This window comes from Zootoca vivipara, chromosome 1 (genome assembly GCF_963506605.1).
Source record: "Zootoca vivipara chromosome 1, rZooViv1.1, whole genome shotgun sequence".
NCBI classification, from domain to species: Eukaryota; Metazoa; Chordata; class Lepidosauria; order Squamata; family Lacertidae; genus Zootoca; species Zootoca vivipara.
In genome coordinates this window covers 102,928,556-102,956,344 of record NC_083276.1, presented here as the reverse complement: position 1 = coordinate 102,956,344, position 27,789 = coordinate 102,928,556, and the positions used below count along the sequence as shown (strand labels likewise).

Sequence of the window (27,789 nt, the reverse complement as noted above, 5' to 3'; positions counted from 1 at the left end):
GAAGACTGATTTTTAATTATCTATTCTGAGGCCTTTGCTGAGCCCCATTCTTGACTTTCCTGAACTAGAACCTGTAGTTTTGTCGGCCAGACATCATTAACAATTTAATCTGGTTTGATTGTTTCATTTTCCACATAACCTGTGAATATTAGTCTGTAGTCTGAGTTCAGTGGCATTCTACTGCAAAGGAACTTGTAAACCTGAAAATTGGGTCAGGATTCCATCACCATATTAATTAAGTAAATAAATTGCCTTAATTCTGAATTTAATTTGGAAACAGAGTGACCTCCCCCCCCCCAAAAAAGGAGAAAACATGGCTCTTGAAGTTTGATAAATATATATTTAGAAATCTCAATAATACATCAAATGTAGTACAATGATTATAGGATCTATGAGTAAATATTTCTTCATCTTTTTGGCTCAAGGAAATCATCACTGCATACAATTCAAAGTGGCTATCACTGAGCAGCTGTGAAGCATTTGCACACAATCACATGGCCCCTTGGAACTTTAGCTAAAAACTTGAAACAAAACAAACAAACAAACAGGCTTTTTAACCCAGGGAGGAGTCACCTGGTGGGAAGCATCAGTCCAAAGGGGTGTGTATCACTGAGGTTGTATGGGTCACTGAAGATCAGCAAAAAAGAGAGATCACATTGGGAGAAGGTAACAGGAGATTATGGGGAATAGGATCCACTGGGACGAACATCAAGAAGGTGCTTGGGGATAGGGTAATGTCTTTAATAAACATCCAAGGCAAATTCTTCTTTCATGTCAATGTTCTTTTATACAATGCCAAATCTTCCAGCTAAGTAATTTTTGTTGTCTTGGGTAGTTGTATTTTTCCCATCACTCTTTTTGGGTGTATCCAAAGCAATGTATTTAATCTGAAAGCCTCCTGCTGTTACTGAAGCATCGGACAAAAACTTCAGAGTCATTACATTACCTAGGACGAGAAACAGAGAAAGAGAAAAATTACTTCTATTGAGGAAACACCCCCCCCCATAAAACCTCAAAGAATTTTTGAATTTCTCATTCTCCCAAAACACATGATAGCATTCTTCTCTTAAGCACTCAGAAACACACTGTCAAATATAATAAATGCCACTCAGCATGTGAAGCATGTGAGTAGGACAGGAATGGGAAACCTGTTGTCTTTGTGGTGTTGTAGGACTCCTAACTTCCATCAGTCCCAAAGGCCGGGGAAGATGGAATTTTTAGCCCACCAACATCTGTTAGGCCACAGGTTCTCCATCCCTGGCCTAGGAAGTACATAATACAGAGGTTTATAATACTTCAACCATTCTGCTTCTGTGAATTGTATTGTTGTATTATTGTATTGTTTTTATGCTGTATTGTTTTTAATATTCAGTTGGAAGCCACCCAGAGTGGCTGGGGAATAAATAATAAATTATTATTATTATCATATAATTGGCCTTTGCGATGACCTCTCTGGATGGAATGTTCTGTTGTGAGTATTTCTTAAGAGTCTGAGAAGTAAATGTTATTGTCTTAGTCCATGGTTGTGTGGAGGTGTGTGTGTGTATAATATTACCTGTGCTGATTACATTTTCTGGAAGTTCGTCTCCACAATACCTGAAAAACATGACAGTTGATTTACTGGTTAAATATAAGCAAGCCAAAATTCAGTAACACGCTTGCTGCAGTGGCTACCTAACCCTTTGCCAGGCCAATATCAGCTTGAACTTACACTGGGTGATCTATCGCGAAGGATCAGTTTAGATGTCACCATTATGATGTGTAAAAGACATCAGGTAAGATAATCACATAGAAGTAACTCCCATGCCACAACAATGCTAATTTGCAAAGTGGCTGAAGTCCTAAATTGATTTTGGATACTTCTCAACAGATTTGTCATGCTTGGCACAAATAGGAACCTTTTCAGGGACTGGGATTTAACATGAAGGAACAAAACGACCAGTGGCCTATACACATAACACATAACTTTGCTTCTTTTGAATGCATTAACCATGATGATAACCTCCCCTTGCCATGTGCAATTCTGTTTGCATGGCTGAATAGAAAACTGGTTATCTGAAATAACATTTTAGTAACTGAAGGCCAACTGATAGATGCTTGCATGCTTTTAGACATGCAAATTGTGTCAGCTGGGAGGGCTGATAAGGAGATCTGGGCAAGCCTGGAGTAAGGTTTTCCCCATGCTGTGGTCCTGGGGCAAATCACTCATCTGAATCTGGTATTTTTTGTATTGAGAGGAAATCCCCCATTGATGGGAAGCCCAAGAACTTCACTTGAATGAGAGGCAAGAGACCACAATTGAGTGAGATGATCTAATATTTAGGAGGAATTGCAGAGTCGGTGAATGGGTGGGGATTGACTGGGGATTGCAACATACTTCCAATGAATGAGTTTGGAAGGATTCCTGGGTTGGATCTAAAAGGGCGAGAAACAAAGGAGTGGGGGGAGGTTGGAAAAAGTGTGTGGTTATTAACACTTCTTAGTTCGGTTTGTGTAAATAAGTAATGTTATTGTTCAGAACCTCTGAGACTGGGTGGGATAAACATATCCAAACAATAGATGTATGTCGTATCTACATCATTTGTGACCCCCCCCCCAGCAAAACCTGGGAAGTGTAGTTTCCTTTTCAGAAAGCCATAATTCCAGGCAACTCTAACAAATTATAATTACCAGGATGGGAAGCCATGTGGTTTAAATGAGCATCAAATGTGATGGTAGTTTTTTTTTATTTCCTGGATGAAGTTTCCATGCCCCTGTATGGTGGTGTATGTTAAGAAAGTTGTGGAAATTGTTTTACCTGCCGACAAAGCCATTTACGTCGTCATAGCTGTCGTATATTTCTAAGTAATCAGCCATGCACGCTGTATCGTCTTCAAGATCAAAGTCGAGAAACTGAATTTGAATCCGTTGGCCATATTTCACTCTTATATGCCAATAACAAGTTTGATCGTCTTCATATTCCTTTGGGTAGCCAGGGGTTTTAAAGATGTGCTTTGAATCTGTGAATATTCCACCACAGGCTTTTCCTAGGAGAGAAATAAAACAAGAGGGAATTTGCTTTTTGAATTGGGCTGTCACAGTGTCAGAGAAGACTTGCAGCGAGACACAGGTAACCAAAATTAATACTGGCACCTGCCATCACATCCATATCATCATATTGTATTGTGTTTCTAGTATTTAAGGGAGAGTGCCCACCAAGGTACAAAAAGAAGTATATAAAGAGTACTGCTCTACTAGACTCAGAGCCAGCAGGGAGCCCCAACTTTGAGCTTTCATTTTTTTAAAATCAAGAAGAGAGTCTCTAGCCCCTTTAGAATGAAAGTTTAGTTGCAGAGTGAACAACCCTACAGTGTTTCCCCACAGTATTAGACCCTCGTTGCAGGTTGGGTTGAAGCTGAAAGAGTAAGTCCCGGGAATTTTAGTTTGTGCTTTTTTTACATGTGTGTTGAATGTGCTTTAAATGTATCGAATCTAGGCTAAAACAATACTGCAATATTATCCATTGCTTTTATCTCCAGGGTGGAAGTTTGTCTATTGCCTCCAAGTTGAATAATATAACTTACAAAGTACGAAGATTCCACCCCACTCCCCCACCAACCGAATGAAAGGAACAGATGTAAACCGGCCAAGGTCAACAACTTGGTTTGATGATGATGCTCACCACCCAAACAATACATTTGGAAAAGATCTAGCCTGCCTCTCAGAGGAGACAGCCAAACAGGAGGCTCAGAGAGGCTGACTAAACTGAATTCTAAGAATAATGGGTTGCCTCTCCCTCTTTTCCCTGACATGTTCAACATCTGTGAGGGTTCTCCTCCCCTGAGAGGTTACTCAGCTGCTTATTCAGGCACATATACACAGCTTTTTGTTTTGACTTCACATTGATTACTGCAGAGTGTGGTTTCCTCCACCATTTCTCAGAGAGTGCAAGTCACCGTAGTGCTTCATACTAAACACGTGAACCTGGTTGCTGCAATGATGGCAATTTACAAAATGGCAAAGGGAAAGAAAATGTTTCCTGCACCAGAAAACCATGCTGTTTTTGATGGTGAGCTATTATAGTATGAAACATTCCAGCAGTGTTAAAAGAAAAGCAATATAATTGAGTTTAAGACTGCATTTACTATATAGGCACAAAAAGTGCATTTTCATTTAAAAACAAAAAAACAAACAATCATTTTGGAATCTTCTTCCGACACTGCCAGGCAAGCATCTTCCACATGTTCTCCAAACCCAAATCACTTAAATTCCAGCACACAGTCTCCAATGGTATAATTCAGCAGACATAATTTGACCTTGTTACTCATAGGATTAAAAAAATAAATAAAAGTAAGTAGCACAGAACAATAAAGCTTTGTCCCTGATACTGCTTTTCTTTTTTACTGCCCCTTTGTCATTTCATTCTCAAGAAATGCTTTTCAGGAGCGAAGAGAAGAAGAAGAAGAAGAAGAAGAAGAAGAAGAAGAAGAAGAAGAAGAAGAAGAAGAAGAAGAAGAAGAAGAAGAAGAAGATCTAGACTTTGCGCTTGCCCACATTTCCACTTGTCTTGTGCATAGAAAGCACGAGTCTAAGTCTGAGCAGTTTCCCTCCTTGCCTCACTCCTTTCTCTTTTTCCTTTTTTCCTGAATTTGATTGTGTTTATTATACAAACCATTAGAAGTAAATTTACGCAGCTGTTAATTATGGAAAGTGGCATCAAGTCTTGGCACTGCCATAATGTGCAACACAGTTTAAGTTAGTTGAGTAAGGCATGATTCCATTTAAAGGCATGCAGGAAGGGGTTTATTGCATTCCATGTTTTTCCTTCAGCTCTTCCACTTTTTAAATATATGCTTTCATTGCATCTTCTTTGGACATTCCTTTCAAGGAATTCCAGGCATCCCAAATAGGCCTTGCCTTTGAAATCAAGCTTTCTAGGATGGTCTGTATTTACATCTCTAACGGTGGCCTGCTTGTAATGGCTGTAGATATCCAGCATTTCTTTATCTGTTGGTTGGGTCTTCAGCTTCTTGACTACTTCTGCAGCTTTTGCAAACTCTGCCTATGCCATGGTTGCAGAAGCGCACAGTGACCCCCTCCCGATACAACAAAAGGGTGAACTGTGCCCATTGCAGCCTCTTGCCCCAGTCTCTCTGCCTCACTCCTTTCTCAGAGAAAACCTGCTTTTTAGGGCTAAATCGGAGCAAATGTGAATCCGTAAAAAAAGAAGTAGTTTGCTCTGATTGTCCCAGTGGGACAAGAGGAAGTGTCGATAAACCCCTCAGCAGAAGTACTCCGTCTCCGTTGATTCTAAAATGCAGTGCTGTGGGTACTCAGCCTGAGGCCAAATAACAGAAGCAATCACAGGAAAAGCAGAGAGTCCCTCAGGCCTGTTTGGGAGGCTAGCCAGAAAGCACTGGGCTTTCCTCAAAACCAAGCATAGGGCTATGTCAGTCATTTTAGAGTTGACACCACTCCCTGCAGAAAACAAGGCCTTGGCAAGAGCAGAGAAGTAAGCCTGGATGTTGCTGGACTCTGGGACTGATGCTGCCTGGGGACTTGCCCTGCTTGTGCAAGCAGCTGTTTTCCTCATAATTCCTTTTCAAGAAGTAAATTTGGCAAATGAAGGGGTGTTCACAAGGATTTAAGAGCTCTCCAGAATGTTGTCATCGATAGGAAGTCTGCCCTGAGCTCTGGGAAGGGAAAGGAGTGTGGTCAAAGCAGCAGATTAGTGATGCAGATTTAATTGGCATCCTGTGGTCTAAACCACTGAGCTTCTTGGGCTTGCTGATCAGAAGGTAATCTCCCGTTGCTCGGTCCCAGCTCCTGCCAACCTAGCAGTTTGAAAGCACGCCCAAAAGTGCAAGTAGATAAATAGGTACCGCTCCGGCGGGAAGGTAAACTGTGTTTTATGCGCTGCTCTGGTTTCGGTGTTCCGTTGCTCAGAAGCGGCTTAGTCATGCTGGCCACATGACACGGGAAAACTGTCTGCGGACAAACGCCAGCTCCCTCAGCCAGTAAAGCGAGATGAGCGCCGCAACTCCAGAGTCGTCTGCGACTGGACTTAACTGTCATGGGTCCTTTACCTTTACCTTGTTTTAACTTGTACCTTGTTTTAAATCCTACTTTATTTCTGTGCCACCTGGATGACTTTTAGTGAGCCATTGTTTGTTGGAGAACAATATCATCCTCAATATAGAGTTGTTGCTGAAATGTGTCGGGTCCCTGACCATGTGACATCACCACACTGTATATATTCCATCCATTTCCCCACATTATTGGTAGCTTCTAGCAAGACATAGCATCATGATCTCTCAATAGAGAGGTAAGTGATCCAACAAGATACATGGGAAAACTCAACACGGGATGGGCAGTAGATCCTTGTCACGCATCTTTTTTTATTAAGGTATTTATTTCCTGCTTAATTCCTGAAGTTTAATTCCTGAATAATATGATGCTCCATCCTTAGCGTGCGTCCACTCAGAACTGTATCATTAGACACTCTGGCACCAAATCCCTATGCTAGCAGGTAGCTGGTCTTCAAGGTACTATCCATTGAACTTTTAATTTTATTTAAAAGTTAATTTTAATTTTGATTTTAAATGTGATTTTGAATTGTATTTTAAACTAATCGTTTGATTTTGTGTTCTTAATGTATTATATATTTGGTGTTAGCCGCCCTGAGCCTGGTCTCGGCTGGGGAGGGCGGGGTATAAATAAAAAAATAAAATTATTATTATTATTATTATTATTATACTACCATTACTGGGAAAGTTGTTGCCCAGAAGTGTCCTTATCTTCAGTTAGCTTTATTTGCAAAATAAAAACAACAATTTGCCTCTTAGAATTTCAGGGAGGCTGAATTAAGAACTAGAAGGTACCGTATGTATGTATGTATGTATGTATGTATGTATGTATGTATGTATGTATGAAAAATTAGATGTTGAACAGATATTTCCATCCCTTTGTCCCTACATACAATCCTGGGGGGAAAGGGAAATTTATCAACCACAGCCCTGAATATAAGAAGCTTAAATCCACAAATCTCTGGGTACTTGTTTTTCTGCTAATCAGAACATTTATGCTAACCAGAGGGGAAGGAAAACCCCGCTGACTTGGAAAAGAAGCAGGTGATTTAGGGTGGCTCCCCACTCCATAAAATGCCGCCAGCGGATTATGAAATAGGTGCTACATTGCTATGGAGTTCCTTGGGTTATATAATATGTAATGAGGCCCACTAGAAAGGAGCAATCAAGTACTGGCTCTGGAATTTCTCTTGAGAGTATTAAAAAGCACACACATTTGCAATCGCAGGGTAAAGGATACAGCCCTACGAAAATGTTGTTTGCTGCACACTCACCATTAGGGTTGAAGCAGTAAGCATCCCACTTCTCACTCCTGTTGAGCCGAAAGCCGTAATCCACAATCCCAGTCTTTCCAAAGCCACAGTTGCTTCCAGGTTTGACAATGGGATAGCCAACTCTTCCTTTCGCTAACCAGCCAGCCGCACACATATGAAACCCTGAGGGATGGAAGGACATGTCATGGACGCCCAGTGCTGGCTTAAGACGGATACACTGTACTTCAGATTAATGACCTTTTGTTCTTGCTGCCAAAAATGTAATTGACACACAGTTCGTTTAAATTGAATTAAGCCATGCAAGCAAAACAATTTCCACCCTGGACACAGAAAATGCTGCGTGTATGCTTCATTTATTTTATTTTATTGGAAAATGTGTCATCTTTTTTAACAATGAAAAGGGCTGTTTTCACTTTAAACTAATAAACAACAATTGCATGCAGATGCTTACTAGATCTTAGTCTTAGAACTGCTTTTTAAAGATGCTGGACTAACGTAAGTCACTGAGTTACTGATATTCGGGCATCCACTCCCTAAGGCAGTTACCTCTGTTGCATCCCTGTTGCCTGGCATTATCTTCAGGTACTCTCCAGGTTAATATCACTCATCACACTAGTGCAAATAGAAGCCCGTGGATGTAGAGATGTAGAGAAAAACAGCCTATTGCCACCCATAGCTGCCAAGTTATCCCTTATTTTAAGGGATTTTCCCTTATGCTGAATAGGCTTCCTCGTGAGAAAAGGGAAAACTTGGCAGCTATGTTGCCACCTGGCTTAAGACTACCTTGGTGCTGACAAGTCTGGGAGAGTTTCAGCTCTATGAAATAAACATCTCAGCCTAAAACTGAGAGGTTGACAAGTCCCAGGTGCGTTCCAAGATCTAGAAAATTGTACTACAACTTAGAATGATAACTTTCTAGGTGGAGGAGTTAGCAAAAGAGTCAGAAGTGTGTGAGAGGGCCATTTATCACACACTACTCATTTATCAAATGGTCTGGCAATTACCGGTAATCATTTTGGTTGGTTGCTTTGTTGCCAGATCACATCTTTCTAGGCCTGTTCACATGCTTTGTGGGGCTGTGCACATTTCATTTGATTGAAGCCATTTATATTAATTGATTCTTGGGCTTACCCATCAGTAGTGTTGAACAGCAGCTGCAACAATTATCCATTTTACTCCATTCCTATACCTGTTAACTTGGGAGCAAGTCCCATGGGACTCAATGGGGCTTAGTTCAGAGTAGACATTGTATAGGATTGTGCTGCACATACCTTTACCACTTGGATGTAAGTCCCACTGAATTTGCTATGACCTACAGCCAAGTAGCACATTGGGGATAGTGTGCGGACTTGATATAATGGAGATTAATAAAGCAAAACTGATTTCAGTCCATGTCCATAGGGTTCTTAAACTTTCATCTTCAGTATTACTTACAAGTCAATTTCAGTAACAAACACCATTGTTCGTACAGATGTGTGTTTAACAGAAAAGGAAACAGATGAGTGAACTGGAATTAGACTCAATCATTGAACAATCAACAGTGCGGACAGTTTGTGTGAACATCAAAGGACAAAATGCACTGAAAGCCCAGTGGTTTAAGTAGCTCTTCTTCACTTTGGGGGACTTTGTGGCATGCAGGAGAATTCCTGCTGGCCCAAATGATCCCATATATTGCATGCTCATACCTATTTTCCTTGCGTCCTCCAGCTGTTGGTATGTGGCTAGATGTCCTCCTTCATACTGACACACTGCTTTTGCTTCTGCATATGTGAGCTGGTATTTTCCAGACCTTCCTTCTCTATGGTATACTCCTGCCGCTCGTTCTGTGAAGCCAAAGCAACAAACGGTGATCTTTTTTCTTTTCTTTTTAAAACAAAGGAAACAAAGTTTTGAGGAATCTAGCAGGTGTCCTACTCTTCACGGCCACCGACTGTTTAGCCTAGGATGCTATTCCTTGTAATGCGAACATGAGCAATCTATCAAATCTTCTCTGGGTGTCAGTGAGGGAATTCTGCCATTGCTCTTCTGACAGCAAGTGACATTAATTTTAGCGCCCACAGATGGCTTTAGGGCACATACACATTATGTACACAGAAACTAGCTTCAAGCCTGACATAGCTTTTAATCAAAGAGCCTTGGGGACTGTAGATTGAGAAGGGGCTAGGGAGGATTCCTTTAAAAAATTAATCCTCAGCAACACCACACACACACACACACACACACACACACACACACACATTTATGACTCCAACATTTGCTTGGGGGGAGCCAATAAGTTAAACTGAATGCAAACAAGTCTCAAACTAGTTTAAATTTGAAATTAGGCTGGCAATTAAATTCTCCAGGTTAAATGCTTTACTGCTGAGTTCCCGGATCTTTTGGGTCTTCCTCACTTATCCTACTGGTCATGCCTATGGCTGTCTACCTATTCATCCATGCTTAAGTTCCCAGTTCATCCTTTCCTCCCATGCCTGCCCTTTACTAAGATTTGGCCCTCTCGGTCACAGTGTGTCCCTGCTGTCCACGTTTCATGCCCAGTCAGGTCCCACATGTGGTTCTTTGGCTGGTTCAGATGCAATGCCTAAACCAGGGATGGAGAACCTGTGGTTCTTCAAGGTGCTGTTGGATTCCAAATCCCACCAGCTTCAGCTAGCAAAAATAAGAGGATTGTGACAGCAGGAGTCCAACACTATCCGGAGGGTGACAGGTTCCTCATCCGTGGCCTAAACTGTGGTTTGGCATGATTAGAATGATTCTTCAATGAGCTTCAGGATAGAATGTTCCTTCCTCCACAGTGATTCCTTCCTCCTTTTTCTGATTTGAGGTAAACCATTCTTTGCCACACTGTTTAAACTGGGGAACTCTGGTATGTACTTGTTCTGCAAAACAGGATTGGCCACCAGGTTTTGTTCATGATTTCTAACCAACAGGCCACATCATACCAATATTTATTTGTTATCTCTACTATCTACTATTTCATCTCTGCTGCTTGCGGCGGTTGCAGAAACAAATTGGAAGATTGCCAAAGTGCACGTTCTACAGCTATTAGAGGAAATGGTTGCAGAAAGACAAACTGGTAACAAAATTATGAATGCCTGGGCTAATCTGTTGAAAGAAATTCAATACAGCCAGCTCGGAATGGCGTAAATACCCATAGATTTGGGATGATCAAACATTTGAATAATGGCCTACTCCTATGGAACCTGGCTTGGAAAATTAATCAGAACTTGTTCCCAAATGAGGCATGCATAGGTCTGTAGCCCAAGTAGAATAGGGATTTGGGACATTTGCAGTCAGCATAATAATGAGAGTTTCACAACTTGAAACCAACATTTTTTTTAAAAAAAATCTATTGGATTTTACTGTTGCATATAAAAATGTGTTGACACAGAAAAAACAGGTAACAGAGAGGGGTGAAAGGGAGGGGACTAAATAGTATCCAGCAACTTTGATTTAATGAAGGCCTTTAACACTGAATTGTCACTGCTGAGTAATTTTGCCAACACTGATTCACCCCATAAACACTGGTTATAATGTTAGTACAGGACAAGTCCCCTGCCTAGACCCCCACAAAGACTGGATGATGTGGTATGAAAAACCTTTTTCTTTTTTTTGGCAAAAGGGTCAGGTTATTATATTCCCCCATCTTCTTAAATTCTTCCAACTTGGCTAACAACAACAAATTTCAGCAAATGTTTATTGCAACAAATATTCCTGAGCCAACGAATCTACGAAACTGGAAGTGGGGTGTGTGGTTTTTCCTGGCAGCGAGAATCATAAAGTCCATGTATTCAAAAAATGAACACGCAGATTCCAGTATACCCCATACCTCTCCTGTGCTTAAGGAAAAAAATCATTCGACCCAGTTATGTATGAATTGAAAACTTAAAGCGAGGAATAACACAGTGCATTTGCAAAGAGAAGAACCTTGGGGTTTTGTCACTTTTGCTGGCCAGCATTTTACTCATGGCAGCCAAGGACAGAGATTTCTCTACTCCTGCTGGATGAATGAGTTTGTGCCAAGTTTGTCCTATGTTGTGTGTGTGTGTGTGCGCGCACACACACACACATGCATGTGATGCTGTTTGCCAACTCCCTAACCTACTTCCCATTTCACCCCTCATCAGAATGAGCTCCTGGGACAGCAACTGTCATCTTCCCCACAACAAAGGACCTGCAATAGCTGTCCTAGTTGGAGGAAGTAATCCCTGGTAATTAGCAACTATAGCTAGATGTATAGTTGTTGTTAAAGAGTTATTATTTCACAAGAGAGACATTTGCCTGATGTCGTTTGGCGGCCTACAGCAGTAAACCGCTGCGACCCAGGAGACCAACTGTGCCTGGAAAGGCCCATCAGTGTCACGCTGCTCTCTTGGAACAGCTTGGGGAATGAAATAATCATTCAGCAGAAGTCAGATAAACAAAACAAAGCAACAATACAAGAGCCCCTGGTACACAACCGGTATAAAACACTCTGCAAGAAAAGGAGATGGTAGAAAAGAAAGTCAGTTATCAAAAATAGTCATGTGGCAAAGATCTGAATATACTTGTAATCTATACTGAATATACTGAATGTAATCTAGTAGAAAAGCTTATTAAAAGCTCAAAAGTATTGCTAGGAAGGCAGTGATAAATAGGGGGAATGGTTACTTCCCACATTTAATTTCTTTGGGAAAGTTCCTGGATGCAACACATATTAGTATGTTCTTGTGGGTATTGTTATAATAATCTTTTATTAGTGTAACATTGTTCAAAATTCAACAAGAGAATATAGGTTTTTCAATCTTAAAACCAAACCAAAAAGTCTATATTTGAGAATGGACAAGCTGTTCCCGATAGTCTTCTTTGGGATTTTGTTTGCAGTTGCTACAGAAACTACAGCAGTCTGTCTTTCTGACCTGCTCCTGCGGGTGGTCTAGATCTATTGAGAGTAATCAGAAACTTCCATCTCTCTTGCTCTCTTGTAAAAATCATTTTATTGGTATGGACAGGCTTTCAGCATCTGCACTCCGCCTTCTCTCCACCTTAGTTTTTGAATTAAAAATCCACTGTATATACTAGAAATGCTTAAGCCGTATCCCTCCAGATGTTGTGGAACTCCAATTCCCACCGGCTCTACTGAAAGACCAGCAACTTTTTGTTCCTTGAAATCCGTCCGTTCCAGATGGCCATTACAATAACTCTGACCGAGAAAGTGCCCGAGTTTGCTTTTCCTCTCATCCTCACCTTTCCTTTTGTGCCATTTTTTTTTATTATAAACTTGGGGGCAGGGGCTGTCTTATTATTAATATTTGCAAACTCCTTGATGGGTTATTTTTAGTTGAAGAGTAGGACTAAGATGTTTTGAATAAATAAAAAGCCACAACCAGTGGTCGCCATTCCCATTCAAAGAGAATGAGAGTGGTGTTCAATGATGAGTTTTGGCACCCCCATTTCTAGAAAAATAGCGCTGCCCTTGCCCTATATGATGGGAGCTTTGTACGCTGTGCTGATGCTCCATTTTCCTCTTCTTCCTCTTACCTACTGAGTAATTGAGAAGACAATGAGTGTTATTTCCTTCCCTAGTAGGTGCACACAACAGTCTCTGCTTCTTTTCATCTCATTTCTCTACATATTCTTGAGCCACACTTGACCCCTTCAAAAGCTGCCTAATTACTCATAGGCCAGTTTCATTTCATGAGCACCCTTAGCTCGTCAATATAGACAAGTTTCTATAACTACCCAGAGAGGTGCAGACATTGTAACGGCGGTGGACTCTCCTTCACTGGAGGTCTTTAAGCAGAAGTTGTATTACCATCTGTCATGGATGCTTTAGCTGAGATTCTTGCATTGCCCTCGGAATCCTTTCCAACACTACAATTCTATGATTTTATGCCTGTACCATGGAGTTGAGTTGCATGCATTTGCATTGGAGAAATGAGGGGATTAGTGCTGACACCAAAAAGCAGGAAATCTCCCAGCTGGATGCTATTACAATAGCTGTAAAAAGCTGTCCCCTCAAATGGCAGAGGGCTCAGGAAATAATTATCCCTGGGAGTCCTGGACGAAACTCTTCTCAAATGTTCCATGCAAGATCGCAAGCCCATCTGTGCACTTAGAAATATTTATGCTCGCAGGAGGGAGGGCTGTGTAAACGAATTAAGGCTTGGACATTGAGTTTTTCCACAACAGAAATTTAAACCCTTATTCTATCAGGCGAACCAGAGGTGGGTAGCTCAGAAACACCACCACTGTCTTGTAGCTTAAATTGGGATAACATACAAAAACTGCTTGCAAAAATGTGTTTATTGGGAGAAATTCACACTAAACTGAATTTCCATGTGGAAATGTGGAGAACAGAATCCAAGATGGGGAAAAAATGTGAATCTGAAAGACACCAAATTTGACAGATTCAGTGTGGTGTAGTGGTTTAGAGCGGTAGACTCGTAATCTGGTGAACCGGGTTTGCGTCTCCACTCCTCCACATGCAGCTGCTGGGTGACTTTCGGCTAGTCACACTTCTTTGAAGTCTATCAGCCTCACTCACCTCACAGAGTGTTTGTTGTGGGAGAGGAAGGGAAATGAGAATGTTAGCCGCTTTGAGACTCCTTCGGGTAGTGATAAAGTGGGATATCAAATCCAAACTCTTCTTCTTCATCCTAACTCAGGTCTCCCATATTTCCCCTATATCAAACTGTATCATCAGTATCCCTTGCTTTCTATTCTACTATGTTATTGGATTAAGATGGTAGTTCCAAGGAGTATGATATTTATTACTGCTGCTCAGCTCTGGAATGATCTGCTGGAGAAGTTATTGGTAAGAAATTGCACACAGGGTGTACAATATATAGTTTCTGTTCACTTTCAATTGATCCGTTTTTCAGTTAGGCTATTTTTTTTTTTACTTAATTTCATCAGTGTTGATTTGCTATTTTTGTTTTATTCCTGGGTCTTTGGTTTTACTTCTGCTTACCCACTTTGAGCCTTCGGAAAAAGTGAAGTATAAACAACTGGAATGCATACATATACATACAGCCTGACAACCACCAGGACCCCGTGCTGCATGTCCTATTCCTTTTAGTGCCAACACACAGCGTTGCTATCAGAGCAGGACTTCAGGGCAGACATCCACTAGAATGATCAGGAGGATCCCCCCCCAACCCTATGCAGCCGGGCAGAAGGATCACACTTTGAAGTATTTATTAATTCATGTAACCAAAATGCATGTGCTCCTTTGATTGGAGGAAAACCTCTAAGCAGTTTGCAAAAATATATAATAAAACGTTTTTTAATTTTTAAAAAATGTTAAAGCCAGTATTCAAAACATTCAAAACGTAATTAAAATCAACAGTAGATAAAAAGTGATAAAATACATGTAACTTCTACATGTCTGGATAGGGTTGCCTGAACAACAACAAAAATTAAGCAGTTGCCAAGAAGAATACGGGGAAGACACCTGTCTGATGTCTACTGTATAGGCAGGTAGGTAGGTGCTGCCATGCTAAATGACTGATTTCTTGCAAATGTGGAACAAGTCTCATGGGGCACTTGTAACAGCACCCATTACGCAGATCAAAGCAGTCAAATGGGCACAAACAGGGTAAGACGATCTCACAAATAAACTGGCCCCAAGCTGTTAAGGCAGTGGTTTTCAACTGTTGTGCTGTGGCACCCTGGGGTGCCTTGAATTATGGCCAGGGGTGCCGAGGGCAACACTGGCCTCTGTCTCCCTCTTCTGATGCCCTCTTGTGTCTCTGCCTCCCCAAGGCTTGCACAGCTGTTTGTTGCAGCAGCCCCTGCTACAAGTTCCCCAGGGGAACGGTGCCTCTGGGGCTGGCCAGGGAGTGCTGGTTACCTGGAGCTGAGGTGGCCTCGGAGAAAGCAAGCAAGCAGCCAAGGGAGCCCAGCCAGCCAGTCCACTAGTAGGAGGCCAAGACCTTTCTTGTGTTTGCTGTGAGCAAGGCCTGCCTGGGAGACCAGTGCTGAAGGGGAGCCTTTCCACCATGCAGGCCTGGCAGTACCCACTGCTGCCACTGCTACCTCCCAAGGTATGGTGCTGTCCTCACATTCACCTTTGGTACGTTTCCATTGGGCCGCTAAGGCTGGGCGCATCCTCTTCCCAAGCCCCTGTGGGGCAGTGTGAGGACATGCTTCTCTTTGGGGCAGGGGGAGGCAGCTCAGAGATCAGGGGCGGTGGCAGCAGCTGCCCAGAGGACTCCCAAGGAGAGGGGAGAGGAGATGAGGCTGAGGGAACACTCCAAAAGGGAGAGTGTTTGAAAAAAGGTGAGAGGGTGCCAGTTCTGCAGGCAAGGGGTGACATAACTGGGCTCCTAAGCCCCACAGGTGTGCCACAGAAAGAATGTAGTTGGTCAAGGGAGCCATGGACTTAAAAAGGTTGAAAACCTCTGTGTTAAGGGATTTATATGCTCATAGTAACATATTGAACTTGGCCTAGAGAAGCAAATGGGACAAGCAGTGCAGATGTTTGAGCAGCTTTAAATATATGGTGTGGATGTCATCTCAGGAACAAGAATGTGTTAACCCCAGCTAAAATATAGTGCAGTTTGACTTTAAAGAAAATGCTGATTTTTCACAAAATGCAAGTGCTACCCTCAAGGAAGATGTTTGACTCTTGCAAGACAAAGAAATAGGAACTTTACCTCCCTGCACTGCCAAGCCGAAGTGCAGCACAAAGTTTCATTGTGACCGTGGTTGACAGAATGGTAAAGCCCCACATGCTGTGTTCTCAATTAACACATCCCTTCCTCCACAAAGCCTGTAATTAAATAAAGCTGGAGTCGCCAATGTGGTACCCAACAGATGTTGTGGACCACAGCTCCCTGCATCCCACTGACCATTCCATCATGCAGGCTGAGGCTGATGGAAACTGTAAGCGAAAACATCTGGAGGGTAGCACCATGTTGGCCACCCCTGAAATAAAGAGGAAACTGCAATGCGAATTCACAATCAGCATCATGTGGAGTTAAGGCCTCTATATTGGTTTGTGCGCTGGGAATGTATTGTTTCACTCAAGTGTTTTATTGCACCTTCCTCGTGCCCCCATCGCATTTACAATTCATGAGTAAGTTATTCTGACATTCAGGATTTTTCTGCACTCCTCTGACTATATTTCCTTTTTTTATATATATAATTATTTATTAAGTTTTCCAAATAAACACATTTAAAACATTATACAAAACAAACAAACAAACAAACATTCAAAAATACATACATCACTCTTTTTATCAATCTTATTATTCTTAGCCAAAAAACATGCTCCGCCGAGCTTGACTTCCCTCCCTCCCCTCAAAAGGTTTTCTAATCAATTTTTATCTCGCAGTTCCTTTGTATCTAATCTTTAGAGTCAATTCGTAGGATTTATTTCACGCCTGCAAGTGTCTTTAAACCTTTACAGTTCGTTTCCATATAGTCCACAAATTTACTCCAATCCTTTAGAAACCTTGTCTCCCTCTGGTTACGAATCCTGCTAGTCAGTCTCGCTAGTTCTGCATATTCAATCATCTTTGTCTGCCAGTCTCCAATTGTCGGTAAGTCCTGGGTCTTCCATTTTTGGGCTAATAGTGTCCTCGCCGCGGTTGTCGCATACAAGAAAAGGGTACTGTCCTCCCTAGTTATCTCTTGGCCTATCAGTCCTAACAGAAAGGCCTCTGGTCTTTTGGGGAAGGTATACTTAAATATCTTTTTCAGTTCATTATATATCATTTCCCAGTATCCTTTAACCTTTTCACATTTCCACCACATATGATAAAAGTCTCCTTCCTTTTCATTGCATTTCCAGCACATTCTATTACTCATTCTATACATTTTTGCTAATTTCACTGGAGTTAAGTGCCATCTATACATCATCTTCCAAACATTCTCTTTCAGAGCAGTACATGCTGTAAATTTTATTGTTTGGTTCCATAATTTCAACCACGCATCATATTCAATATTATGCCCAAAGTCCTTAGCCCATTTTATCATTACCTCTTTCGTCAACTCATCTTTGGTATACCACTCTACCAGCAAATTATACATTTTGGACAACAATTTTATTCTGCCCCCTAGCAACTCTGTTTGAAATTTGGACCTTCTCTCCTCAAAACCATTTTTTTTGTCTTTCACAAATACATCATTAATTTGATGATATTGCAACCAACTCGTCCTCTGACTATATTTCCATCGCATATTAGGCAAGGTGTGCGGACTTAAAAACACAGGGCATCTCTCGTGATCCATATTCTGAGCCCTTAAGACACCCTGGTATATAGTCTAAGCTTTTCCCCTCTCCATGTACTGACACAGGCACACAGGGAACTGTCCTGCAAGTACTCTGTTCCTGCTAGTTCCTCCAAAGTAGTGTGCACTGACGTTCAGCTTCCAACACTGCATATTGATTTTGTTGGGGTTTCAGCACATCTTTGTTTCTTTGCATACTGCTCAGTATCATTAGGACCTAGGTGGTATGACTTTACTAGTGGTTCTGAAAGGGCTATCTCATTTTAAGTTAGGCAGCCATACACCATAAACAATCAAAAAATGGTTAGGATAAAAGCAAATGTCACTTCCTGAAATCCTGGAGAACTTCCACCCATTAATGTAGGCAAGGGTTGGGGAACCTATGGCCCTTCTGTTTTCGTTGGGACTACAGATCCCATCACCCCTGGCCTTTGGGCATGGGAGTTGGCGTGCATCAGTATTTGGAAGGCTACAGGGTCCTCATTCCTGGTGTATACAATACTGAGCTAGATGGAGCAGTGGTCTAACAGGTAGATCAAAGATAGCTTAAATATGATCTCTGTGCCTTAAGTCCATAATCCACCCACGTCATGGATGTATTTCTGGGAATTGGTTTCTGGCAAGTCCAAATGTGCTTCTTAGAAGGGTCTTAATCAGGAGTGGATTGCTTTTCACTGAAATGCAAGTAAGAGGAAGGCTCAATGGCCTGTTCTTTAACAAAAAACCCAAAGGAAAAAGAATGGATCATCATCTGTCGTGGTCTTGGGTTGTAGCACTTAGTGTTCTTTCTTGATCATAAGCTCCTTTGAACTGAGCTGGGCTGACCGCCACACTGGCAACTTCTAAACATACCCAGGTCATGTACCTGAATGTGTTTCCCACCCCCTCAGACATCACATTTGAAGCACATGGTGTAATACTTGAACCAGCCTCGTAGTTTGACCTTCCTGCACCGTAGCCTGCGGGGAGCGAGACATTTCTTCTAGAACAGCTGTGCTTAAATGGACAAGACTGCCCAAGTTTAAATGACCTTTGTATGGCAGCCTTTGTTGTTTCATTTGCAAGTAATATCTGGGCCACATGAGACTTTTTCTAGGGTTTCTATGTTAGCTGCCAGAGGATGTACCCAGCGGTGTGCTTCATGGCTAAGAATGCAGCATTTTATTTTGTGGCAATAAAGATTTCTGCATTGCAGGGGGTTGGACTAGATGGCCCTTGGGGGTATCTTCCAACTCTGCAATTCTATTATTCTATGCCAGTATAAAGTGGAACTAGATGTTATAGAAGACACAGAGCTGTTATTGACAATACTCCACCCCCCCTGTCAAGTTCTCTCCATCCCAATTCTCCATCCATTTCTGGTTCTGCCTAGAGAGACCATTACAGAGATACTGAGCAGGCACCATTCTTTATTTTCCTAAGTAAAATTCAGCTGTTCCGAAATAAGAGGGAAGGCAGGAGGATGCTAGAACAAGTAAGACATAAGAAAGTCAAAAGACAGCAGGGGGGGAGAGAAGAAAAATGGGATACAGAGAATGGGGAAGTACAACTGCTCTGAAATGTTTTTTAAAACCACTTCTTTCACAATGTATATTTTCCAAAATATCTGTATATGAAGCATCAAGGAATTTCATATATGTACAAGGCAAAGGCTGATATGTATCGTGCACAGCTGTTTCTGTTTAGTTCTCTCTTTCTCTTGCACTCTCTCTCTCACACACATTCTCTAGAGGTTTAGCTTTCCATTCATCTCAAGCTTTCAGATAATATCATTCTCCCAGCTCATATTTCAGAGGCATTCTTTTTCACAAATGAAATATCTGCACCCCTTGGGTTTTTTTAAAAAGTAAAATAAAGAGCATTAGGCCAAAACAATCCCAATGAATTCTTGTTCGGCTGCAGCAAGATGCTGCCTTTAAATCAATGGGACTTGACAACTGAAGCAGTGATTTGGAAAACGGGGTGGGTATCCCTGAAGCCAAGGCTTTTTTGCAAATGGAAACAAATGAACAAACAAAAGGAATAAATGAAAAACCTCTTACCTAACCAGATAGAGTTATGTAGAACTCCGTCCTTGAACCCCCAGCCAGCAGCTGTATCCCACCACAAGGCAAAGAGAAAAATCAACACAACCATATCTTCTGTTAAGAGTATTTTGCAGTCACCGTTGAAGCGGGTCTGGAAAGACTCCTTCTAGCAGCTGCTGACTTTCTAGTGGAACATCTGGCTGCCAGATCTTATATAGTGTTTTCATCTGTGAGGTCAGCAAGCCTGCTCCAATTGAACATGCTGTAGTATTGCTCACACATTAAAACTTCCCTGATTTTTTGTGAGTCTGACTCATTTTACGTTTCCCTTACATGAGTGTCCAAAGTCTACAGCATCCAAGTAAAGGTTTAATTCCTCATTTGCCAAAGCAAACATATTATTTTCGAACAGTTAAATATCTTTCTTTTTTCTGTAACCTCCTTTTTTGACACTGAAATGGCGATCTGCTTCACACAATTTTGCTCTTTTTAATGTATTTTTTTTTTACCTGTTAACTATCTTCTTTCCCTCCCATAACCTTCGTCACTTATTTTGATACTCAAATAGCAAGCTGTTCTACACAATTTCGCCTTTGTAAAAGCATGACAACTGAATCCTTTGCAGGATAATTTGATTGTAGCCTCTGGCTGTTGCAGATACGCTTTCATGGAGTGGAAAAGCTTCTAACCCTGACTGGAGAACCAGAGTGAGAACTTCGCAGCTCTGGTCCGCCATCCAGGTTCCTCGCACTTGGCTCCCTCTGATAGGGCAGTTTAAACATTTGGCTTGGCAGGCTTTCCAACATACAATGTAGCTGGCCCGGGGCACCTAAAATGGCCAGCACCTGGGACATGACTCCTCGCTCCCCTGGAGTGGAGGGCATGCCGCAAGGGGCTGCAACTGTCGCCCACGCTGATTGTAGGGTAAGTGGCCATTTTGGAATAACCAAAATGTAGGAATCTACACCTATTGTTTTCATTTTTAGACACTTTCAGATCACTAATTTTAGGATAATAAATTCATTTTTTTAACCCCACCAACTTTCAAGTTAGAAAGAGATACAAAGCACGCAACAAATTGAGGGAGTTGCTCCATGGATTTTGTGTTCCAACATGCCTCTCTTGTAATCAGAGACTTTAACAGAAGGCATAGTTATAAGATGGCATTGAGTAACCCACTCTTCCACCCTAAAGTTGCCAGGCAAGGCCTAAAACAGCCCTAGAAGGCTCTGGGAGGCTCTTGCATAGCTGTCAACTTTTCCCTTTTCTCGGGAGGAAGCCTATTCAGCATAAGGGAATTTCCCTTTAAAAAAGGGAGAACCTGACAGCTATGGGCCCTTGTGAGATCTTGTGGGGCCATCCACGTTCCCGCAAGTTCTTGTGTAAGCATCCCTAGCCTTCCAAAGCTGGCCTGCTGGGCGGGCCTTGCCTCCCAAGCAAAGTAGACTTTAAAGGCTCCCATCATGCCAGGCAACTCAAGTGAACCAGTGCAAAAAGAGCTTTTACCCTCTCCACTTTGCTCGCTAGTCAAGTCCTGCTCAGCACACCAGTTCTGGGGTGCTGAGGATGCTCGCTCCCCCAGCTCCCCCACTAGCGATGGGGTGGCTCCAAGGGTTAGACTAAACATGGAACCCTTGGCTCCAAACCACTGCATGAGATGTGGGATTACTGTACCTAACTACATATACAGTGCCTCTAGTTGTGGGGTATAAAGTTCATCTTGGCTTCATCCCATCTGAGTCATGGTATGACAGATGTCTACTGCTCCTCTCTTGTGGCTTCTGGGTGAGTTGCTGCCTCAGCAGCTGTTTTTGTGGTGGGTGGGTTCTAGGGAAGGGAAGTGAACAGAAGTTGGCATAGAAACATCTCTTCTGCCACCACCCTCTGAAATATTCTTACAGATGTGAAGGTGGAGTCCGTTTCTTTGATTGCACAAGGGACTTCAGAAAACCATTTATGCAATATCCCCGGGAGAGAGTGTTAAGGCAATGTAGGAAAATAATTTAGAATGTAGTGTCTTGGCCTAACTTGACATAGCACGGTAACAAAAACAAAGTAAATCAAAGTCAAGGAGCTCAGATTCTGTCTCCGTGTTCATTGCCCTCTGTGTGTGTTGAAGGAGCAAGAAGAAGGAAGGCAAAAAGCAGGTGCAAACAATTATTACCATTAATTATTATTGTTACTATTATTATTTCCCTGGCAGGAATATGATATCACAGAACATTGGTCGGAACTCTCAAGAGCAGAAAGAAGCACCACCTGTATGTTTGTTTTTTAAACAGAGAATCTCAAGCTCTTGAAGGAAATAAAGAAGAAAGGTAGGCTTCCTGTGAATTTAACCGAGTTAAACAACCAAGCTACAGCCTACCAAATAACCTGTTTGATCATTTCTGCTGATTAGAAGAACAATTGTCTCCACATTTTATTTTATCTTTTATAATTAAGCTTAAATGTATGAAATATTGCTCCTTTTAAAAACTGTTTCATGGACAGGTATATGTGTTTGTGTGTTCCATTACTGAAAATTTTTAATTAGAAGGGCATCTCCACAATATCCCATTGCTCAGTAAGATAAGAGTTCATGGAGTCCCCAATAAGTATATGGGGAACCAAATTTCTAGGTTTTCCCTGAGTGGATCTATTGACAACAGTTCCATAGGAGGAAGAGCACAATGGCTGCAAATGTCCAGCCAAATGACGCGACCAAGTGGACGTGCGAAGAAAAATCTGGGCTGAGTGGCTCTGTGTAGGCATGGCAAGTGGTTCTGCAACATGCTAAGCTCACATTTATCACAACACTGTTCAGTCTACTCTTTGTGGCGGTGAAAATACAGGCCATATTATGAGCTCGGTGCTTGAATTACTACTTCACTTCACTACAACTCCCATCAGCCTCAGGTAACATACCCAATGGTCAGGGACGATGGGAACTGTAGTCCAGCAACATCTGGAGGGCACCACATTGGCTACCCCTGTGAATTGCCCCTGCTTCCTATTGGATTCAAACAAGACTTTGTTGTTTTATAGGATCGTAGTGCAAAGTTGTTTTGAGTTGCAGGGGAGCAGCTCCTGGTGCATATTTATAGTTCGGCTGGTGATGCTACACATTGTTAGTAGGGCAACTGCAGCGTTTGGGTTTTTGTTTTTTTTTAATTCCCTGGACCTAGAGGACTTTATCTTGTTGCAAAGCTATTTACCTACAAGCCATCTCCCTGCACAGTTGGTGGATTTAGAATGAGTGACCCAAAGTCTGACGGCAAGTTCTTCTTTGCAAGAACCCAGAATTGACTCAGACTGCCATTTCCGCATTGCCCCCCCTTGTCTTGGCAGTACAAGCCGTCCTTGCTCCCTCATTCTGCACAGTTCTTCACACATGTTCAGCATCCACAAGTGTCTTGGAAGGTGGTTGCTCCACCACAAAGCACACGGAACAATCGGGCTCCTTATCCAGCTCAGAAAGTGCTGGATCATTTCGTTATATTGCTGCATTCTGGTCCACGCTTATAAAACCTTGTTGGAACCCATTCCTGTTTGTGCAGTGCCCTTAGAACTATTGAGTTCATGGTTTCGCAATTGCTTATTTAATTACCAAAATCTGTGAAGCGAATGGCACATTGTTGGGGGAGAAAATCCAGACATGATTAAATTTATATTTATGTTGGAAAACATCATTGTGGCATTGGGCGAACTGTTTTCTGACCTGGGGTAGCTTGGATTCATCCTGTGTAAAGGTTTTGGCACCTCTTTCCCTATTCACCCCTACATACATATTTGGAGCCCTCCCTCTGATTTGATACTGCCACATCAATAAAATCCTTTCTTCTTAGGAAGAGAAGAGTTTCAAGTCACCCTCTCTGATCTGAAATGGACTTTGGAGGTTGGGCACAGTAGGAGAAAGAGCTCCATGGGAACAAGGACAACTGAGTCTCCCCACCCCCAGCAATGATGGCGGCCATAATAAATTCCCTCAGGGAGAGTAAGGGTAATGGATAGGTTTTGATGATAGGGTGTGGAAGGGGTAGAGTTTTGTCATGAAATTTCTGTATAAATAACCTGTACACTATTTGTTTTTGTTTTATTTTTGTAATTTTTGCCTCAGTAATGGGAAGGGATCCTTCACCCCCACCCCTTCTTGTTTTCAAGACACTCTGGAGTAGACGAGCTACAGGTTTACCAGACATGGTAAAAAATGCCTGCACTTTTTATTTGCAACAGCAGGATGTGAAATCATCCCCAACCACAAATTGCCACGATTCCTAGCAATTTTTCACAAACATAATCTGGAGTGACAGTGGAAAGGAAACTTGTATTAGGTGTGTGACATTGATCCTAATTAGAAAGTCAAAAGAGACGAATAGTACCTGCTTTGCAGACAGAATCTTAGAAGCCAGGGGCAGGACGAGATGGTGTCCGCTCATCGTTCCATGAATCTTTCAACTCTGGCAACAAGGCAACAACCTCCACAACAGCTTGGGGCAGCAGGCTCACTGAAAGGGAACAGGCCAGACTACATGGCACACACACAATTCTGCCCTTCAACACCACAGCACTGCTAACTGCCCTTGCAGAATCTGCCACCTTAACTGCTTAATGATAGGGCTGTTCCTGATAGAAACAGAGGGTTACAAGGACCTTGTGGGGCATCATCCAAGCCTTTCGCTACATAAAAATACCCCTCTATCAAAAGATTATTACAGCTCCAACTCTATGGATGTGGTTACAAAATCATATTTATGGTCATAACCCAGAAAGCTTGTAAAGCAGCAAGAGCTACAGAATAAATATATATATCACAAAGCTTTCTCTCCACCCCTCTGCTGCACCTGTTTTATGGGAAAGTTCTCAAATGGAAAGCTATGGAAGCTCAAACTCACAAAGATAAAGAGTGCTTTGAATGTACGGTGTGGGCCGCAAAGTCAACCACCAGAGAAGAATCACTAAAGATAAATCACGCTCTGGCTGGCTAACTCATGTAGCCATGCCATTTCTGTAGGAGATGCCAGTTGACTGGCTAATTGGTTTAGCCTCTTCTGTTACCTGCACACAAAATAGACAATATTGTTGTGAGTTTGATGGGGTGGGTGGGTTAAATGCCTGGGCCCCCTTCTAATTCTTAGAACAGCCAGGCTTAACTTCCTGGTGAGGTGGTAGCCAAGGTAATTGGGCCATTAACAGAACAAAGGAACTGGATCTGTGCCAGATGACAAATGGGTTGGCCTCCCTCATTGCTCACCTGGCTGCTTGAATTCTGTTTGAATGCAAGGCTGCAGCTATGGGAGAAGGAAGGCCCTCCTGGGGTGAGTATGCTGTGAAGCTCTCCATCAGGTTGTATGTATGTGTAAATAAACCATATAGCACAAAGACATCACAGTCGTCGCTGTGCCTCATTCTGAAGGAAACATGAACCCAGGGTTCATGTTCGGAAACTCTGGAATCTCGCGCCACTTGGGGATTAGGGTGACATGCAACACTAGCATAACAATATTGAAAAGCAGTATCAGGCTTGATCAAAAACTTGAAATGTAGAATTCTGTCATGGATGTGCATACTAAGTTTTCTTATTCTAAGGGAGACTTTTTAAACAATATGTTCAATTTTTTTTAAAAAAAATATTATTACAAGTACTGTAAATAAATAACAGTCATTTCAAAACCAAAAGTAATCACAAGGTGTTCTAAATCCTATCTTCCTCTGAAAGCAGATGGAAGTTTACGGCTAGTCTTCAAAAAGCAATATGCAAAATAATGTCCTGAATATAATTTTATGTTTTAATGCTGGTCTACCTTATAGGGATGTCGCTATGATGACGCAAAATGCAAGTGAAGGACTTTGAGGTCATAGGTAAAAAGCACTATGTAACCATTTGTTTCCGATAACGCTGTCACTCATGTTGAAGGTTAGGCAGGCCTCACTTTGCTCAGCCTGCAATCTTAAAAAAAATACCCCTTTCACCCAAATAAAAGAACAGAAACTGGGTATTGCTGGTATGTCACAATGCCACAGCAGACATTCAAAGTAAGACCCACATAATACATAGAAGCCCAAAAATCAGGGTAATAAGAAATAATTAATTCCCTTCTTCCCCGCAGTAGTCAACTAATTATAATTGATTACAACAAAGTTTATGAGGAGTCAAACTCAAGATGAAAACCACCACCCAGTTGTGGCAAACATCTGTACTTGAAGAATACTAAGCATAGAAGTCACACCATTTATGGCAACCTTGTTAAAATGTGTGAGTCTCATAAATACTTTCCCCCTTTATATTTTCGAAACATTCATCACCATTAGTCATGATCACAAGGAACAGAATATCCCAATCGGGGCATAATTGTTATTTCAGACTAGTAAAAATCATTTTATTGCCTCCAAAGAAAGTAATTCTACAAGGATCAAGTTCAATGCTCCAAGCAAAAAGCAACTACATAAGCCTTCAGACAAACACACAAATACCTGACTGTCTGTTAAATCTTGTGCGTTTTAGGGTAGGAGTGGCTAACCTACAGCCTTCCAGATGTTCCTGAACAAATCTGATTCCCATCACCTCAGACTATTGACTATGCTGGCTGACGGGGGGGACGGGGACAGGGGGTATCCAACATTAGTTAATGAGTAGATCCATTAAAATCACACAATGCCCTTCATGAGGTCTAGACGGTCACCCACAGAGGAAACCTGTTTTACTCAAACACAACATTTGAAATGGCAAGCAGGTGTGCTTACCTGTGGGTAGGTAGGCGCGCCTCACTAATCACCTGCTGAAGCGATCCCCCTGATATAGGAGAATCCATGTGTTCAGCACAGAACCTCAGGACCACAGCCATGGCCACAGTGTTGGGAGAGGGGCTGAGATCTCAAGAGGGAACTAGGATTACAGGCAGGGGAAGGAGTGCAGAAGAGAGAGAGAGAGATGGAAGAAACATCTGTGGAGACAGGACAAATCCACCTTGTAAAGATTGTGCGGAGTTTATGGGTAGAAAGCTGTAAAACAACACATTTAGAGCCACTGTACTTAAATGCATAAGCTGTAATTGAATCTCTTTCGTTTGCATAGCGTTGCAGAAGTCTCTTGTTGGACTCTCATATAATTAACATCTGTTTACCATATTGTAAACCCCGCTGACAGTGTACACAAAATACTTCCGCACTTAGTGAAAGAATAGGCAAAGCTATGCATAAATATTTGGTATTCTCATTTACAGTGTGAATGTGTTGGTATTAGAATTTTCTGGATCAGGGTACATAGAAATCAACCTGGGGAAGGGGGTGGAATCCAGCACAACCTACTGTGGGTAGAACCCCCCTTTTTTTTAAAAAAAAAATTGCTTTATTTTTAATAGCATCCTTTCCTGCTCTCCAAACACAGTCATTCATTTCTTGCCTTAGGGTGCAAGAATTTCCACCTGCAATGAGTTCCTGTTCCACCCACAGAACATGTGGAGAAGTGGACATGTTTGGCAGCAGCCTGTGAAAAGCCCCCAAATGGAGGAGTCTGGGGCTGGGAGGCGTTGAGCTGGCCCAGGACCTATTGGATCCTGAGCTGTGACAGGATCATACTTGATGTGGGTCTGATCAGTGTGCCAGCTCCATGCTGACACAGCGATTTGCCAGTCCTCTCAACCTACTGCACTGACGGTCCTGCATGGCAGGGCTGTGGGCGCAGCAGTGGCCCTGAGAATCCATTAAGCCCTGGTGGGCAGCATCTACTATTTAGAATACGGCTTCAGACTTCTTGACTTGAATCCTCAAGTCTTGATGGTCCTCCACAGTGACAGAAAATGGTCTTTCATCCATCACCGACAAGGAGATGTGCCAGCTGAGCTGTCCCTATAACTAGGAATTTGTGCAACTCCCGACAGAGATATAAAACTATTATTTTCAGATTTTATGGAAAAGCATGCAGTATGAACCATGTGATCTCCCTTTCACCCTTGTACCTACATTGTCTAAAGTTGTTCTTGCATGTTCACCCACATGGATGTGTATATACAAACACTGAAATTGGAAAGGACACAAAACCCTCTATATATGTTTCGGTCTTCAGTATTGTAAAATGCTTTCTGTTTACATCTCCCCACTTTGAACCCCAGATATCCAGAAATGGTTCTTTCCGGATATCTGAGGGAAAAGACGGGTGTTATTAGTTTAGCTGTCTTGGTTACTATGAAGTGGACTGTCATGGAAAGTGGTTATGACCTTTCAAAG

At 42.1% G+C, this 27,789-nt stretch overlaps 1 protein-coding gene and 1 pseudogene across 1 annotated transcript; both read right to left on the bottom strand.

Annotated features, from left to right (window-relative positions):
• Positions 1-316: 316 nt before the first annotated feature.
• On the bottom strand, positions 317-20,792 carry TNFAIP6 (TNF alpha induced protein 6). Its single transcript, XM_035131516.2, has 6 exons — positions 19,600-20,792; positions 9,025-9,162; positions 7,340-7,501; positions 2,798-3,026; positions 1,556-1,596; positions 317-946 (listed from the first exon to the last, which is right to left on the bottom strand). The coding sequence occupies exons 1-6, from the start codon at positions 19,691-19,693 to the stop codon at positions 786-788; spliced, it is 825 nt and encodes a 274-aa protein (XP_034987407.1). The 5' UTR covers positions 19,694-20,792; the 3' UTR covers positions 317-785.
• On the bottom strand, positions 3,054-7,332 carry LOC118092875 (acyl-CoA-binding protein-like; annotated as a pseudogene).
• Positions 20,793-27,789: the final 6,997 nt, after the last annotated feature.